General features: G+C 42.5%; 2 protein-coding genes across 2 annotated transcripts in view; one reads left to right on the top strand and one right to left on the bottom strand.

Moving 5' to 3' along the window:
• The window catches only part of snd1 (staphylococcal nuclease and tudor domain containing 1), an 890,588-nt gene that overhangs the window by 421,429 nt on the left and 452,283 nt on the right, over positions 1 to 16,876 (top strand). The gene's annotated exons all lie outside the window — the stretch shown is intronic.
• On the bottom strand, positions 10,299 to 14,265 carry lrrc4.2 (leucine rich repeat containing 4.2). The gene has a single exon (XM_043713957.2). The coding sequence runs from the start codon at positions 13,240 to 13,242 to the stop codon at positions 11,344 to 11,346; it is 1,899 nt and encodes a 632-aa protein (XP_043569892.1). The 5' UTR covers positions 13,243 to 14,265; the 3' UTR covers positions 10,299 to 11,343.

Here is a 16,876-nt window from a genome sequence, read left to right on the forward strand (position 1 = left end):
AATTACCCAGAAGCTGCAACTTGAAGAATGGCATTTTGAATGAGGCAGGGTAAGGATCCAACCCTGCAGTTGAATGCATGGTCATCTCCCACCAGTAGCATACAAATCGAAATAGTTTTATTCCTTTTATTGTACCTGTACTCTATGCTTATTATGATATATTGGCAAGACACAAGAAAAGTGAGCAAACCTGGGCGACACGGTGGCTCAGTGGTTAGCACTGCTGCCTCATACTGCCAGGGACCCAGGTTTGATTCCAGCCTCGGGTGACTGTCTGTGTGGAGTGTGCACATTCTCCCCTTGTCTACATGGGCTTCCTTTGGGTACCCCGATTTCCTCCCACAGCCCAAAGATGTGCAGTTCAGGTGAATTGGCCATGTTAAATTGCCCATAGTGTTAGATGCATCAGTCAGAGGGAGATGGGTCTGGATGTGTTGCTGTTTGGAGGGTCGGTGTGGACTTGTTGGGCCGAAGGGCCTGTTTCCACACTGTAGAGGAATCTAATCTAATATTCATGTAATATACCATGATGTGAAATCTTGACTTCTTTTTACCAAAGAAAATGCATGTAGGAAATGCAATCTACACTTTATAAATGAAAGCATTCAAACTAGAAACAGCAGAGAATTAAATTTCAGTCAGTATTTCACATCTCTGGTAGGGGCAGTTCTGATGAACAAATTAAACTCAGTAGACTGGAATGCACTTCCTGTAACTCACCTTAGAATGGCTGTTAACGTTTGTCCACTAGATTAAGGGCTGATCTTTAAGGAATGATTGAGCAGAAGGTGCATATGTATACTATATAGTGATGTGTGTCGTCCCTTTTCTCACTCCTTCATGCAATGTATCTCAAACTAAGATTTCTTCTGCTAAGCTCCCCACGTGAATAGTTCAAAATTTGTTTCTTGTGCTGAAATATATTTGTTCTGTGTTTCTACAGACCAAGGAGGAATTCTAAACATAAAATTAATTCCCTGGTGAATGAAGCACTTGGGAAAAATCATCAGGGGTTTAATCTATAGAGCATTTTGCTTAACGTATTAATATGAGATACTTTAGAACTGGTCTTGAGCTGAAGTGTACCTCACTTGAAACAGCTGCTTTAGCTCATCCAGAGACTTCCATCAACTTAACCTTTTTATTGCTTTCAAATTATTGGAAAAGGAAATTAAGGCATCTTTGATGAATGGGTTGTATTCAGGTGCTCTACCTGATATTAGTTCTTTTCTTTCATTGAAAGGTAAGCAATTTTATCCTATGCTTGTTCCTTTATAAAAGAACCTGTTATGTATTTAGGATTATTTTCCATATGCTTTAACTATGACTTTTTGAAAGCTATTACTGGAATATTTACTGTGAACAAGTTCTAACTATGCCTTGCACTTTTCTACCACATTAATCCAAGAAATAATGATTTGTATTGTGATGAAGTAAGTGTATGGTACGCTATCACACTGTTAGGAGCCTAAAACCGAAAATGGTGGGCCTTGCAATGTTAAGACAGCAGTGTTTAATGCAAATTTCTCTCTTACTTCTGAGTATATTTCCACTGCTGCTGCATTGTCTGGGTAAATTTTAGTTCTTCACCTTAGCCTCAGAATTGATTGTTGCCAGGTCAGTCAGTGTGAGAAAGGGACATTGCAGTTAAACAAAGCTTTGCTTGTCACAAACCCATACATTTTCCATTGAATAATATTCTGGAAGCCTGAGTAATTTTTTTTCAGCATTGCAAAAACCACTTGAAACTGGAGAAAATAAAATAAATTCCAGAGCAGATTAGGGAAAAGACTTCGTATGTCCTTGGTATTTCGGAAAAAAAAACCACCCTGTCAGTAAAGTATCCATATTGGCCATGCTTAGGTTCGATGCAACTTTTCAACAAGATGTGCTGTTATCTTTTTTAGAAGTTCAATCTAGGTTATGGTTTGTTTCGGATACCTGAAATGAACTTGATCAGATTGGTGTGCCCCCATAAACATGGTGAAGCATTCAAGTGGAATGAAAGGGTTAATCCTGAGTAGTTTTAGATTAGATTAGATTAGATTAGATTACTTACAGTGTGGAAACCGGGCCTTCGGCCCAACAAGTCCACACCGACCCACCGAAGCGCAACCCACCCATACCCCTACATTTACCCCTTACCTAACACTACGGGCAATTTAGCATGGCCAATTCACCTAACCTGCACATCTTTGGATTGTGGGAGGAAACCGGAGAACCCGGAGGAAACCTACGCAGACACGGGGAGAATGTGCAAACTCCACACAGTCAGTCGCCTGAGGCAGGAATTGAACCCGGGTCTCTGGCACTGTGAGGCAGCAGTGCTAACTGCTGTGCCACTGTGGTTAGCACTGCTAGTCTTTAAGGTAAAACCATGACTGCAGATGAGAACGCCTATGTATTAAATGGTGAACTAGGGACTCATACCTGAAACAGTTTTTTAGACACTAATGAACTATGTGGAGTGATCAAGTGGCACCAAAGTGGAGGCAAAAGAATCTTGTCACTACTCAGTGGCATTTGCACTCTGTGATCAGAGGAGGGTTGAAATGGTATGAAATAGTTTCTCTTTTATCTTTGCAGTCTTCCTTGTAGTGTTTCTTTGATTTCTTTTGTTCACTTTCATAAAACGAAGTACAGAACATAAATGTTGGTCAGGCAGCATCTGAGGAGCAGGAGAATTGACATTTCTGGCAAAAGCCCTTCATCAGGATAAAGGGTCCATTCCTGATGAAGGGCTTTTGCCTGAAATGTCGGTTCTCCTGCTCCTCGGCTGCTGCCTGACCTGTGTTTATCCAGCACCACACTCTCAACTCCAGTCTCCAGCATCTGCAGTCCTCACTTTAACCTACAGGACATAAAAGTCAGCTCCTCCCTCCATTCATTCTTCATTGGTACTGGACTTATTCTATTCTTTTGTGTCTTGCTCATTGTTTTGTAACATCCGTGATAATAGTGCACATCAGATGTGTTGCTTGCACACCAAAGTTTGAGATCAGGATTGCTTGGTTTCAGTATGAGTTAGATGCTCTGAGATTTTGAGAAATTACGGTCATTTACCTTTTCTATGCTCTTTTTATATTTAAAAAAAATTCCAAGTCCTATACAAAGGAAAAATTCAACAGATCATTGTTGCATAGTATAAGATGGGATTTTGAATTATTATTTACAATGAACATAAAATGGCAAAGTAAACTATCAGAGAGAACAGGATAACAAGCGTTTCAGAAAACTTCATTAATTGATAAGAATCTTAAGTGGCTGTCTGCACAAGTTGCAGGTCTGATGATGAGCACAAAGCAAATAGAACAAAACTGCTAAAGCTCTGGTGAAGAGTCACTAGATTCGAAATGTTACTCTGCTTTCTCCTCTCAGATACTGCTAAACCTGTTGAGTTTTGCCAGAAATTTATTTTTGTTTCAAAGCAACTAAAGCTTTGTTTTCTCTGCACATTTCGAAGGAAGCCCTGAAACTTTGCCATGAATCATGAAGTTTAAAGAGTAAACTAGACTGTGGTTAATGTGAAATTAAGTTCATTACAGATTCTATATCACTTAGTCATATGAGCATGTGGTTCTATCAGGAAGACAAAAGCCATTTTCTTTGCTTCCGACACAAACTCCATCCTTCTTCCTGATAAATATCTGAGACACAACCATACTGTTTGTTGATATAGCAAATTCACCAAAGGTATTGAAACCAGAAAGGTGCATGAAGTTGGATGAGATGGATTAGGGATGATTCATGTGAAACATAAACATTGGGATAAACCATTTGGGCATTACTGTTGCTGGATCCCTCATTAATATCTTTAGGATTGCCATTCACTAAACTCTGAACTGTATCTGACATCTAAATACTGTGGGTGCAAATCCAGGTCAAAGAATGGGAATTGTGCAGCAAATAACTTGCCGCTGGTGTATTCTCCTTTGTACAAGACAAGTGAGAAATGTGATAGAATACTATTCACTTGTCTGGATAGGTGCACCTCCAACAATACTCAAGGATCTTAACCATAACCAGGACAAAGTAGTCTACTTGGGTTGGCACCCAATCCAGCTTTCCAAACCTTCCAATCTCTATTCCCTTGAAAAAACAAGAAGGGCAGAGGCATAAGAACACCATAATCTGCAAGTGCTCATTGAAATTGCTTACCACCCTGCCTTGGAACTATATTGCCATTCTTTCATTGTTGCTGGGATTCATCTTTAACTGCAGTGTGTGTATAAATACAAAATAAGAACCACAGCACTTCCAGAAGGCCAAATCACTATTCTCTTCTCTGGGAATGTTAGGATTCAGGACACTCTCTAGCACTTGACCACAAAAATACAAGATGATACTACAATACAGTGCTAAGCAGCTGCTGCACAATTCAAAATGTGTTATTTCATGTGATACATTTATTGAGACCTGGTCTGCCATTCCGAGTAAACATAAAAGAACCTGTGGTGTTACTTTGAAAAAGAGCAGTGCAATTACTCCCAGTTTCCCAGGTAGTAACAAAACAGGTTAGCTGGTCATAATGAGGTTACTGACTGCTGTATATCCTACAATACAGCAATGATGACTGCATCTTTGGTCAACTGGCATGGGAAAAGGTGATCTCTTGCTCTGTCTCTTACATGAGCACATCTCTTTTTTTTATATATACTTTCCTGCTGTTCCTCCCCACCTTATAATTTTCTGCCTCTTGCTCCCCTTCCCCTCATCAGCTTATGTCTCACACCACTACTCACTCAAATGTGTCTCACCTCCCAACCTCTTCTCTTATCCCCCAAACATCTCTCCCAATTTCCATCCATTTGTCGCAACTGTCTTTTGCCGCCTCCCAACCGTCCCTATAACTTTATTTGTGCTCCTTAACCAGGCTGAAGGTCTGTCTTTTTTTGTGCCATAACTGCACTCCACCTCCATCTACCTCTCTCCCCTCACCCACCAAATGCCCCGAGACCATCTTTTTCACATCTCTGACCATTTCTCTCTCGCTTTACTTGCCCATGACCATCAGTCTTGCTCCACTGACCATGTCTCATTCCCTGATCATATTTTTTTTCATGCTCCCTGACCATCTGTTGACCCTCCCTCTCAACCTCTTTTTCTCTCTCACTAATCCCCCTTCTTTCTCTCTCCATGTTTTGTGAGCCATTTTTCTCATCTCTTATTCCTCCCCCCCTTATCTCTGCCCAGTTTCTCTCATGTCCCATTTCTCATACCCTTGTCCCTTTCTCTCCTCTGTCTTCTTTCCCTACTGCCACTTCTTCCCCCTCCTGGCCCTCTCGCTTCTCACTGCCCCTGTCTCCAGTCCCCACCCATCCACTTTGCACCCGTCTCCACCCCTGCCCCAGTCTCCACCCCACTCCACCCCAAATGGGTCTATCTCTCCCCCCTATCCCCACTCCCCGTCTCTCCTCTCTTTCTCCCCCCCCCCATCTCTCCTCTCTTTCTCCCCCTCCCCCCCATCTCTCCTCTCTTTCTCCCCCCCATCTCTCCTCTCTTTCTCCCCCCCATCTCTCCTCTCTTTCTCTCCCCCCATCTCTCCTCTCTTTCTCCCCCCCATCTCTCCTCTCTCTTTCTCCCCCCCCATCTCTCCTCTCTCTTTCTCCCCCCCCATCTCTCCTCTCTCTTTCTCCCCCCCCATCTCTCCTCTCTCTTTCTCCCCCCCATCTCTCCTCTCTCTTTCTCCCCCCCCATCTCTCCTCTCTCTTTCTCCCCCCCCATCTCTCCTCTCTCTTTCTCCCCCCCATCTCTCCTCTCTCTTTCTCCCCCCCCATCTCTCCTCTCTCTTTCTCCCCCCCATCTCTCCTCTCTTTCTCCCCCCCCATCTCTCCTCTCTTTCTCCCCCCCCCCCCATCTCTCCTCTCTCTTTCTCCCCCCCCATCTCTCCTCTCTCTTTCTCCCCCCCCATCTCTCCTCTCTCTTTCTCCCCCCCATCTCTCCTCTCTCTTTCTCCCCCCCCATCTCTCCTCTCTCTTTCTCCCCCCCCATCTCTCCTCTCTCTTTCTCCCCCCCCATCTCTCCTCTCTCTTTCTCCCCCCCCATCTCTCCTCTCTCTTTCTCCCCCCCATCTCTTCTCTCTCTTTTCCCCCCCATCTCTCCTCTCTCTTTCTCCCCCCTCTCTCCTCTCTTTCTTTCTCCCCCCTCTCTCCTCTCTTTCTCTCCCCGCCCTCTCTCCTCTCTTTCTCCCCCTCATCTCTCCTCTCTTTCTCTCCCCCCATCTCTCCTCTCTTTCTCCCCCCCATCTCTCCTCTCTTTCTCCCCCCCATCTCTCCTCTCTCTTTCTCCCCCCCCATCTCTCCTCTCTCTTTCTCCCCCCCATCTCTCCTCTCTCTTTCTCCCCCCCCATCTCTCCTCTCTCTTTCTCCCCCCATCTCTCCTCTCTCTTTCTCCCCCCCCCATCTCTCCTCTCTCTTTCTCCCCCCCATCTCTCCTCTCTCTTTCTCCCCCCCCATCTCTCCTCTCTCTTTCTCCCCCCCATCTCTCCTCTCTCTTTCTCCCCCCCATCTCTCCTCTCTCTTTCTCCCCCCCCCCATCTCTTCTCTCTCTTTTCCCCCCCATCTCTCCTCTCTCTTTCTCCCCCCTCTCTCCTCTCTTTCTTTCTCCCCCCTCTCTCCTCTCTTTCTCTCCCCGCCCTCTCTCCTCTCTTTCTCCCCCCCCATCTCTCCTCTCTTTCTCCCCCTCATCTCTCCTCTCTTTCTCCCCCTCATCTCTCCTCTCTTTCTTCCCCCCCCCACTTCCCGTCTCTCCTCTCTTTCCTCCTCTCCACCCCCATCTCTACTCTCATCTCCCCCCCCCCCCCCCCACCGCTCTTTCTCTTTTCTTTCCTCTCCTCACCTCTGCTCCGCTCCCCCAATCCTATGTCCTCTCTCCCCTCCGCCCTGTCTATTCATTCTTCCCATCTTGCCCCCCCCCATCTCTATCTCTCCTTGTTCATTTTCCCCAAGCCCCCATTCTTGACCCTCACCATCTGCACACTCTTCCACTCACCCTCCCCTCTTCCTGCCTTTGCCTCTCCATTCCTTGCTGCCATGGCCAAGGGGGAAAGCAGGAGAATTGTGTCTATTGATGTTATTCTTGATGAGATTCTTCCCTGTGTGTATGAGAATAGGTTTTATTGATGGTTCAGATAACTATTGGTACTAAGTCACAATGTTGGAGAATGTAGAACGTAGCTATCTTGTACTCTACCAGGGTTAAAAATAGATATAATAAAGTGTTTCATGTTGCATTGTTGGTTTCAACTTTTCACTGAAATGAGACATCATCTGAATAAAGTGGAATATGTATTTGAGGAAAAAATACGAAACACAACTTATGGCATAATTCAAAACCCTATATATAAAATCTAAATCTTCCCTTCTATCAACTCTATCACTCGACCTTGCAGAGAAAATGACTGATAGGAAAGAGAGTATGGAAGTACACCGTCTCCTGCGTTTGGGAGCATAGACATATTCTTCCTTTTCTCCTTTTCCCTTCTGTACACACAATGCAGCCTGACTACACCTGAGCAATGGCTCGCTATTAAACCAATATACAGTTATGCAACTACTTACTGCATTCATGTAAATACTGTTAAAACAACTCTACATCACCAATTTGTCAGCCGGGTTTGATATTTTTGTCTAATAATCAGACGTGTCACTAAAACACAATGCATTATGAACAATACATGAGCAGCATATCAATCAAAGTAAATCTTAGTATCAGATTTCAAAATCTTTGGAGCAAATCAGCCAATGTATTTTTTTCCCTTAAATGAACTAAAGTGAAAATCATGTTGCTAAATAACAAATTAAGTAACAAGTCACTAAAGATTCTCAACAAATTAATGTGAGACAGCTCTGTATGGACTCCTCGACCTAGCGAGAATCGGTGAAATGAAAAGCCAAGCAAATGGCTTCCTGTGCCTGGTCTGGCAGAACGTGATGCTGCAGTAAGTCCAGTACTGGAAAGGCAAGAACAGCAGTAGATCATGTAATGCACTTCAAGCTATTCTTAAAAGAAAGGGAGAAAACCAGCCTCCAAAAATTCCAGGGTGTCATTCATTGAAGGTTATATTGCATTTCATTAATGTTACAATGCACCTACTTCAGATTTGTGGAATTGTTTAAAGTACCGTAATTGTTTCAACACCTTTCTATCGAAATTCATGTTTGAAATGAAAGCATCTTGTATGTATTATGAAGATCTGAATGAAATTTTGTAAACAATATATTTGAAAAGAAGCACACATAAGAGAAAACAGATGATGAATTCCTTGGGTCTTGCTTGCAACATACATTGATTGTGTTTGTCACTGAATCTTTTGAACACAAAAATAAATTGACAAGGGCAGTCAGAGGTGCTTGTCTATCAATCTCTCTCTCTTTTATCTGTTTCTGTACCTTTTTCCTATCCTTTCCAAACTAATATTAGGACTGGACCTTCAAAAGCACAGTTTATTTATATTTGAGGCTGTCAAAAGATTGTGGTAGGTCAACAATACACTGTGCCTAACCATTAAGTATAATTTTGGGAAATGGTGTAGTTACCATCAAGGAATAATTGGGATTGAAAGCATAGAATACCCTGTTGGTCATTACAAATTGTTTCTATTTTATAAACCACAACATTTTAAAATCTCATTGAGCAGGTTAGTTTAATTGTTTTTGTACAATCTATGTAACCTAAAGTTGGGATCCCAGTGCTTGCTGACTTAACTAATCTCCTGCTTCCCAGAACCTTCACTTCAAAATTCTTATCAATAGCTTCTTTGTCCTGCCCCATCACTCTCTTTTCCTTATAAACTTGTGTTTTTCTAAGGTTTTAGTCACGCCTTCTAATATCATCCATTAATTATCTGTCAATTCTTTTGCATCTGATTACTCTTTTGAGGACCACTGTTGGGCAGTTTCCTCTTTGTTGAAAGAGTTGGATGAATTCAATTTGTTAATAGAGCATTGACTTGAAGTTTGTTGTATAGTGAAAACTATTTCATAGCAATATTATTTTTTTAAATGCGCTAAAATTAAGTCCACAAATTCTAAATATTAAGTATTACAAAACTACCCCTAGCCTTACTTTGTGCTTTATTTCTACTGTTTTTACACTGTTTTATTCATTACAATTCCTTCCCCCACCCCTGTCACTTTCAGGCGAAAAAAGACAACTACTGTGTAAGAGGTGGTTTATTCCTGTAGAGTGCTTGAAGGTTGCCAGGGCAATGAAGCACAGAGACAAATATAAAGATGTCTGTGTTTAATGCCCATGTTTCAAATGCACTTCCATTCTTTCTTCTGTGAATGTTATCTTTGATCAGATGTGATAAATTGATTGAAAATCTTTTGTAATTTAAAAGTAGCAATGCCAACTAGTGCATAGTAAAGGCCCGCAGCACCTACCATGCGAGTACAGCTATCAGCTGTTAATGTTGGCAATTAATGTTCCAAAGTATACTACGCTGGAGTAGCAGACCTTAAGCTGATTACAGTGCTTGGTGCATCAGTTCCCAGTACCCCACCTCCTGATTTCTGCAGAAAACACAATGGCACATCCATAGTTACCATGCAGGACCAATCATTGCTTAATCAACACCATTCTTGCGGACCTAATTTAATAGTTTAACACTATTTATTTATTTTAATGCACGTCTACTGTCCTATCTGCCAGTTGATTTATGAAACAGCAATTCCATTTCAATCCATTCTGTCAACATTTAAAAAAATACATAATCAGCCAGCCAGTACTCTATGCATGCTAATGCTGGATTAGCAGCACAGTCAGCAGATGGATCACAACAGTAAAATTCAAATAACTTTTACAAGAACAAGATTGATATTCATACATTCGCAATTGGAGCAAACAGACCCAATTCTCAGTCGAGTGTGTTGCTGGAAAAGCACAGCAGGTCAGGCAGCATCCGAGGAGGAGAATCGATGTTTTTGGCCGGAGCCCTTCATCAGGGATCGAAGGGCTCCAGCCCGAAATGTCGATTCTCCTGCACTTCGGGTGCTGCCTGGCCTGCTGTGCTTTTCCAGCAGCACACTCTCGAATCTGATCTCCAGCATCTGCAGAACCTCACTTTCTTTGAGTTGAATTCCAACCCAATAGGGTTTAAACCACTGATGTGTTCCTAGTTTTAAAACTGAATTTTCTAATCTTGCCATGCAATAATGCTATTTGTAATTTTCTTTGTGGGTATCATTTTTGAAATGATCAATTTTTCTCCGTGGAAATATCCCCACCACCTCCAATTTCCTGGTACTGAGACATTGTATTATGTTTTTAAATAAATCACTGGCAATGACAGAAAATCAGTAGAAAATTTTAATGTAGTATCAGTTAACCTTTTCAATGCTGAATGTCCTTCACAATCTGCAATTGACATACTGCAGCTAGAATCTGCCAACAATAAAACAAAGTACTTATAATAGTGAAGAGTAGAATGCAGGGTTTGAGAAACAGCCAACATTACGCAATGTTTTATAAATCATTCTAGACTTGACAAATGCATTCTATTCTTGAAGTTGTGAAACGGTTACTTGTTCATATTACACCCTGATTCTCCCCATCTCTTCTCCCCTACTTTGGGTTTACCGCAGATATTTTCAGAATCCTGTGTCAGCAGTGATTTCTGAAGAAGTTCCATATTGCCTTTCAGATCAAGTAACGCTCCTACCTGCTCTTTTCTTATACCCACATACACAATTTGCATCTGAAAGCAAGATTGTGTCTTACAGTAATTAGCAAACTCATCCGCACTTCCACCATTTCATAGAATTCACAGTAACACTGCATGCAGAAGTGTGTGTTTATATAGAAACATAAAATGTTGTCTTGTGGTGGAACGAACCCTCGCTGGTTTCACCCGGATGCAAAGGTCGTCTGGCGATTTTTCTTCCGTTATAAATCAAATCAACTCTTCTCAAAAAAATCCCTTTTTTATTGCCTTTTTAACATTTTGGCACAGTACAAATTGGTGCTTTTACAAGTTAAACCTGTAAAGTCTGGTATTGGGCTTAGAAAGAATTTCCATATAAATATGTTTTACTGCATCCTCAAAGCATTGGCTTTAAAAATTACAGAATGCCCTTTTAAATTGGTTCAGCCCCATTTCTTGTCCCCAAGTCATGAAAGCATCTTGCTTAGTCTCCTCTTAAACATAAGTTACAGGTTAGAAAATAGTTTATTTTATATATATATATATCACTTTTTTTTTAATCAGCCATGGTTGCTTTGATATAAGCATATACAAGAAAACAGTCTGAGTTTTGCACTTTTTACAAAATTCTGACAACTTGTGCATTCTATTGCATTTTATATATATAATATAATATATTATATATATATGTACAGAAGTCAGATCTGAGTCTCCTGAACTTTCTCCTTGGTATGTGTTTGTATAATAAAGGGCTCAGGTATTGTAGTGTGGAGTGAGTTACCCAGGCTGTTCTCTGTCCAGTGAGCCCCGTGTGCTGGTTTGTACGTGTTATAGTTCATGTGGTCATGGACTGAGGGCACTACGACTGCTCCTTCTGATGGTGTGATGTCCTCACCCACATTAATGATCTCTATAGTCCTGGCTGCTGCCACCGTGCTCCGTTGTTGATGCCGTTTGCGGAGTTTGTAAAACACTATGAGCATAGCGGCTGCCAGCAGCGTCACTGCCACAAAACAGCCGATGATGATTTTCGTGGTTTTCATAACCTCGTCCAGGCTGGTGCGGGTCGTGTCCATGGTGGCCAACGTGGGGATCACAGCCACTGTTTTGGGATTTCTTGTACTCTGTAACAGCACTGTGGGAGTGGAGATGAATGCTGGCTTGTAAGTGGGTGGGGTCGACAGAAATGGTGGTACTTTAGTCCTGACGGTGTCCGGTGTCGTTTCTACGGTCACTGTTGAAAAGTAGGTGTAATTTGATGTGTTGATCTCTGCCATGCTTACTCTCAGGAAGGCTGAGGCATCAGCATTTCCTTCCACATTAGTGACCATACATTTGTAGGTACCAGCATCTGTTATTAAAACATGCAAGAAGTATAGAGTTCCATTGTTAAATACAGATATACGGGGATGTGTCGAACCATGACTCAATACTGTGTTGTTTGGTAATAACCACCTGACAGATGACATGGAAGATGTTCGACATTTCAATTTGGCTGTTCTCCCTTCAGAAATGTTTAGATTTTGCGGTGGTTCCAGAATGACTGGTCGTGAGCACTGTAAAGTGGCCTTGTCCACTTCAGTTAAGTATCTCCCCCTCATGTGAGGTGGGGAATGGCACCGGCCACAGCAAGTAGAGTTTGTGGGGATGTACTCCCTCAGCCACCAGGCAAGCCAGAGGATATCGCAGTCGCAATTCCATGGATTATGATGTAGATGCAACTCCACAAGGTACTTCAGTGGTGCAAACAGATCATGTGGCAGCGAAGTAAGGTTGTTATGGGCCAGATTTAGCTCCACCAATGCAGTGAGGTCATCAAAGGCATTTCGTTCAATCAGATTTACTTGCGAGTTCATAAGCCAGAGCTTTTTTAGTGATTTTAGCCCCTGAAATGATCCTGGTTTAATTGCTGGGAAGTGATTGCTAGACATTTCCAATTCCTCCAGCCTCACCAGTGGTGAGAGATTTGGCATATCCCTCAGATTACACATCCCCAAGTTAAGGTATTTTAAGTTAATTAAGCCCTCAAAAGCACCATCCAGGATGTACTCTAATTTTCTAAGCTCCCCCAGGTCCAGGCGCAGCAGTGATGGCACCCTGTTAAAAGCGTATGATGGAATGCTTTCAATTGGGTTGTTCCTGAGCCACAATTCACGCAGCTTTGAAAATGACTCAAATGCGCCACTTGGTATCACAGTCAGCCTGTTCTCAAACAACTCCAGTGTGTTAAGGCTAGTCAATCCATTAAATGCACCAACCTCTATTTGCCGGATGGAATTCCGGCCGAGTTGCAAGACCTCCATGTGGTATAGGTGTCGGAATGTGTCTGCCTTAATGAGCTGGATATTGTTCTCCATAAGGTTGAGGTACCGGGTATTAGAAGGGATCCCTTGGGGGACCTCTTTGAGACCACGGCGAGTGCAGACGACTTTGCTGAAGTGATTACTGCAGGAGCAGATAACTGGACAACTCTGTTCTCTGTTTGACGCTTCGCACACACTCCACATCCGTACCGTGAGGTAGACGAGAAGAACCAGGGCAGCATTCCAGGTGTGATGCACAGTTAGCTGCCACAAGAGATTCATGATGTGGCACATTCATAATTCACCATAGTCTGGGTTCGGCACTGATTTGAAAATCGGCTCTACCCCGGCACAGCAGGCAACCAGTGCCTTTAGCGATCGACAATGAAAGGGGGAGGGGGGCGGGGTGGGGGAAGAGAAAGATGCAATGGCCTGTCACACCTACCTCTACAAGAGTCCAGTTCCCTTTTTTCTTGCACTAGATACTAGTGCTATTTTTCGTTCATCTTCCTTACTAAAAAAAAAATCACAAAATGGCTCCTAGTAAATCCAAACACTAGAAAGGACCAACAGAGGTGAGGCCCAATCGACTATGCAGGTGCATGCATCCTCTCTACCCCAGAGAGTAGCGCCATCAACAGTCGTGGTGTTTGTCCTCTGAGTTGAGAAAGCTGTTGAGCAAGCTCCATCGCTCCTGTAGAATCCAGGCAATGCGTTTTATGTAGATGGTTTGTTTTTTTTTGTTTATTCCCCCACCTTTTTTCTGCTGCAGTCGGTCTCTTTCTCAGTGCATCCACGCTTTCTAATCAGTTTCACTCTTCCTCTCAGCCAAGATCGGCTGATTTAAAATCAGCTATGAGCAGCAAGCACATTGCAGTCAGTAGCTTAACTAGCCAGTTCTCCACCAGTAGACGCAGCAGCTGCAGGCTGCCTCCCGCACAGTTAGCAATAATCCGTTGATTGCTCCAAGGGGAGGGAGGGAGGGGGGAAGCGATTGGAGGAGGAAGATTGCTGGAGAGCGCTCTCTTTCTCTCACTGATGAAATGGAAAGCTTCAGTGATGAGCTTTTTTAAATTTTGGCAGAATCAGCATCACAACAGAAGGAAAGAAAGCTCTCTTCTCTTCCCTCTATTTCATGTGGTATTCTTTTTTTTGTTTTGAGGTAGTGAGATGTGGCAGCTTTTTTTAGTCTTTTGTCCTATTAATAAGGTCTTTGTTGGCTAGTGACTGCAACAGGAACCTCTGTCCGCCGTTCTTTCTTTCTTCGGTCATTCTCGCTTCTCCCTTTCACAGCGTTGCAGACAGCGACACAGGCTGCGCTCTCTTCCCTTTGTCCTTCACTCTGAACGTGAATGTATTGCTGACGCATGTCGTAAGAAGCAGTACATTGGTGTGATGCAGTACTCTTGTATGTATTAACAAACCCCCGCGTCCCTGTCCTCCCCAACCCACCCCACTCTCTTCTCTAGGGGTTAATTATAAAAGCTTTCAGGAATGCTTCATTGGATTAGTGGAAGATTTTTAAATGCACATATAAACTCTGGTATGGTCTGTCATTTCTGACGCTTTAGCTTCACCTGTTTTGGTTTGTTCAGAGTGTATTTGATGTGGCAGCCTACTCTTTGAAGTAGCCAAATGTGTTGCAGTGATTTAAGCCAGTTTATTGTCCTCTGATTCCGTTGGGATAAATACGAATTGATGTTTCGGCTGCTGGAGGCCGGCGGGATGTAATTGGTCAGCTCGCTGCCAGTGTAACGTCATTCCTTGTAGTGCTGAGTTGGCTGCTCTGACGGCAAGATAGTCTGTTGGGAGCTGAGAGAAATATTCTGCCTGCATCGCAATGCATTGGAGAAGGGGAAAGAATCAAAATGGATCCCTTAAATCTGAGCGATTAAAAACAATTCAAATACTAATTACTCCAAATTTTGAATGTTCCTCTATTTACCTTTCATTGTATTGCCTAAATGGACGATAAGACTACCTACTACAACCATTAGTGTTGTGATTTTGAATGTTGCGTGAGGATCAGTTAGTTGTGGATCAGCTATTCCATACCACTTCTTTCTTCTACTGAATCTTACTGTAGTGACAGATCAGTTTATACTTCTATTTATGCTTGTTGAACCGAGGATGCGATTTTTGATGATTGGCAACTCAACATCCAACACACTGAGATTTATTGATAATTTGGAGGAAATTGAAAGAGCCATTCAGAAGACTTCCCTTTACTGGAGGACTAAGCACTGTCACTTATTTTGGTGAATTATTGTTGCCCATAATCCTAATCACCCACTACCTCTTTATTTGGACGGTGTCTGGTCATGATTAGAAAAAGTCATGTTTTTCTAACAATTGAGTGATATTGCAGTGTGCAGAGTTTTAAATTGGAGCTTGACTGGTTCAAATTCAACAGCAATGGCCCAGATCTTCCAGTTTCCAGATAATCTTTGAGGTACTCTTGAAAATCTGCATCACAAACAGGTGAAATTTCCAATGCATTTACTACGTGGGATGTTGAAACTTCATTAGGCAAATTACCTGGCGCTTGATAATCCCCATCTCCTCCAACTAAGTCTCCAACCATGAATTAAGTGTTAGAGGCTTCTGACTGGTTGACTTGAATGGATATCCAGGAAAGGTTGGTCATATCAAAGCCTGCCCTAACTTCTGGCAAACTGGTGATCTCCCTTTGATTCATATTTACCCTCTCTTTACAGCTGCAGATAAGCAGGTGTCAGCCTCCACCTATTTGGCACCTGTATGCCCTTGCTCATGTGTCACTCCGCTCCATCTTCTACACACTCGGCATGTTCAAATTGTATTCGAGACCTTTAAATCATTGGTATAAAATATAGTGTTAAGAGAAGGAAACATGGCTTCAGTACCAATCCAGTTCATTGCTAGCTGCAGGATTCCTTGGCTGGACCAGACTGCTTTACCTGGAAAGATTCTTGAACTGGAAGTTCATACTGAGAACTCCTCAAAAGGTAAGTGTGCATTTTTTTATCTGACTGGAGTCAGAAATAGTTTCCAATGCTACAGAAGATTTGAGCCATTGCTTTTTAGTTGTGTACTTTGTATCATGAAAACTCAAATGATCAGTCTGTTTCCTCCAGTGCTGTAGATATCAAATACTCATGTTTAGGGTTTAGGTGTAGGAAGTGATCTCTGGGTAATAACAAAGCTTTGAATTGGTATTGTTTGTTAAACTTCTGAAATACAGCTATGAGAATGAGTGAAGATTCCAGCTGGGTGGTGCTGTTTTGAATGAAGTTAGAAGATTATGAAGTTGGTCTCCCTCCTGTAGAAAAATTGGAACAGAGTAGCAGGAGTCAGCTATTCAATCCATCGGGCTTGCCACACCATTCAATACAGTCTCCCCACTCCTCCAACCCCCATACAGTACAGTAATCACAAATCTGTAAATCGCTACCTTAAACATAGACCAATCCTCAGCCTCTACAATCCTCAATGGTAGAAAATTCCAAAGGTTCGTGACCATCTGAGTAAAATAAATTCTCATTTGTGACCTGAGTACCATCTCGCGCTCCCCCGTTTTTATATTGTGACCCTCTGTTTTAGACTCGCTAACTGAATTAACATCTTACCTGCATCTACCCCATTTGTCTATTTTAAGTATTTTGAGCGTTTTAATTAGATCACCTCATTCTTTGAAATTCTAAAGAATACAGGCTAAATTTGCCCTAACTCTTGCGAGGAAGTCCTGCCATCCCTGGAACAAGTCTGTTTTACATTTATTGCACTCCCTCTGTGGCAATGATATCTTTCCTGAGATGAGGAGACCAAAACTGAACACTGTGCTCCAAGTGCGGTCTTATCAAGCTCCTCTATGATTGAAGCAAGATTTTACTACTCCTGTACTCAAATCCTCTTACAATAAAGGCTAAATTTTGTTTATTTAACCAAT

This window comes from Chiloscyllium plagiosum, unplaced genomic scaffold (genome assembly GCF_037043375.1).
Source record: "Chiloscyllium plagiosum isolate Xiang-an unplaced genomic scaffold, Cpla_swu_hap1 HiC_scaffold_23, whole genome shotgun sequence".
Taxonomy (NCBI): domain Eukaryota; kingdom Metazoa; phylum Chordata; class Chondrichthyes; order Orectolobiformes; family Hemiscylliidae; genus Chiloscyllium; species Chiloscyllium plagiosum.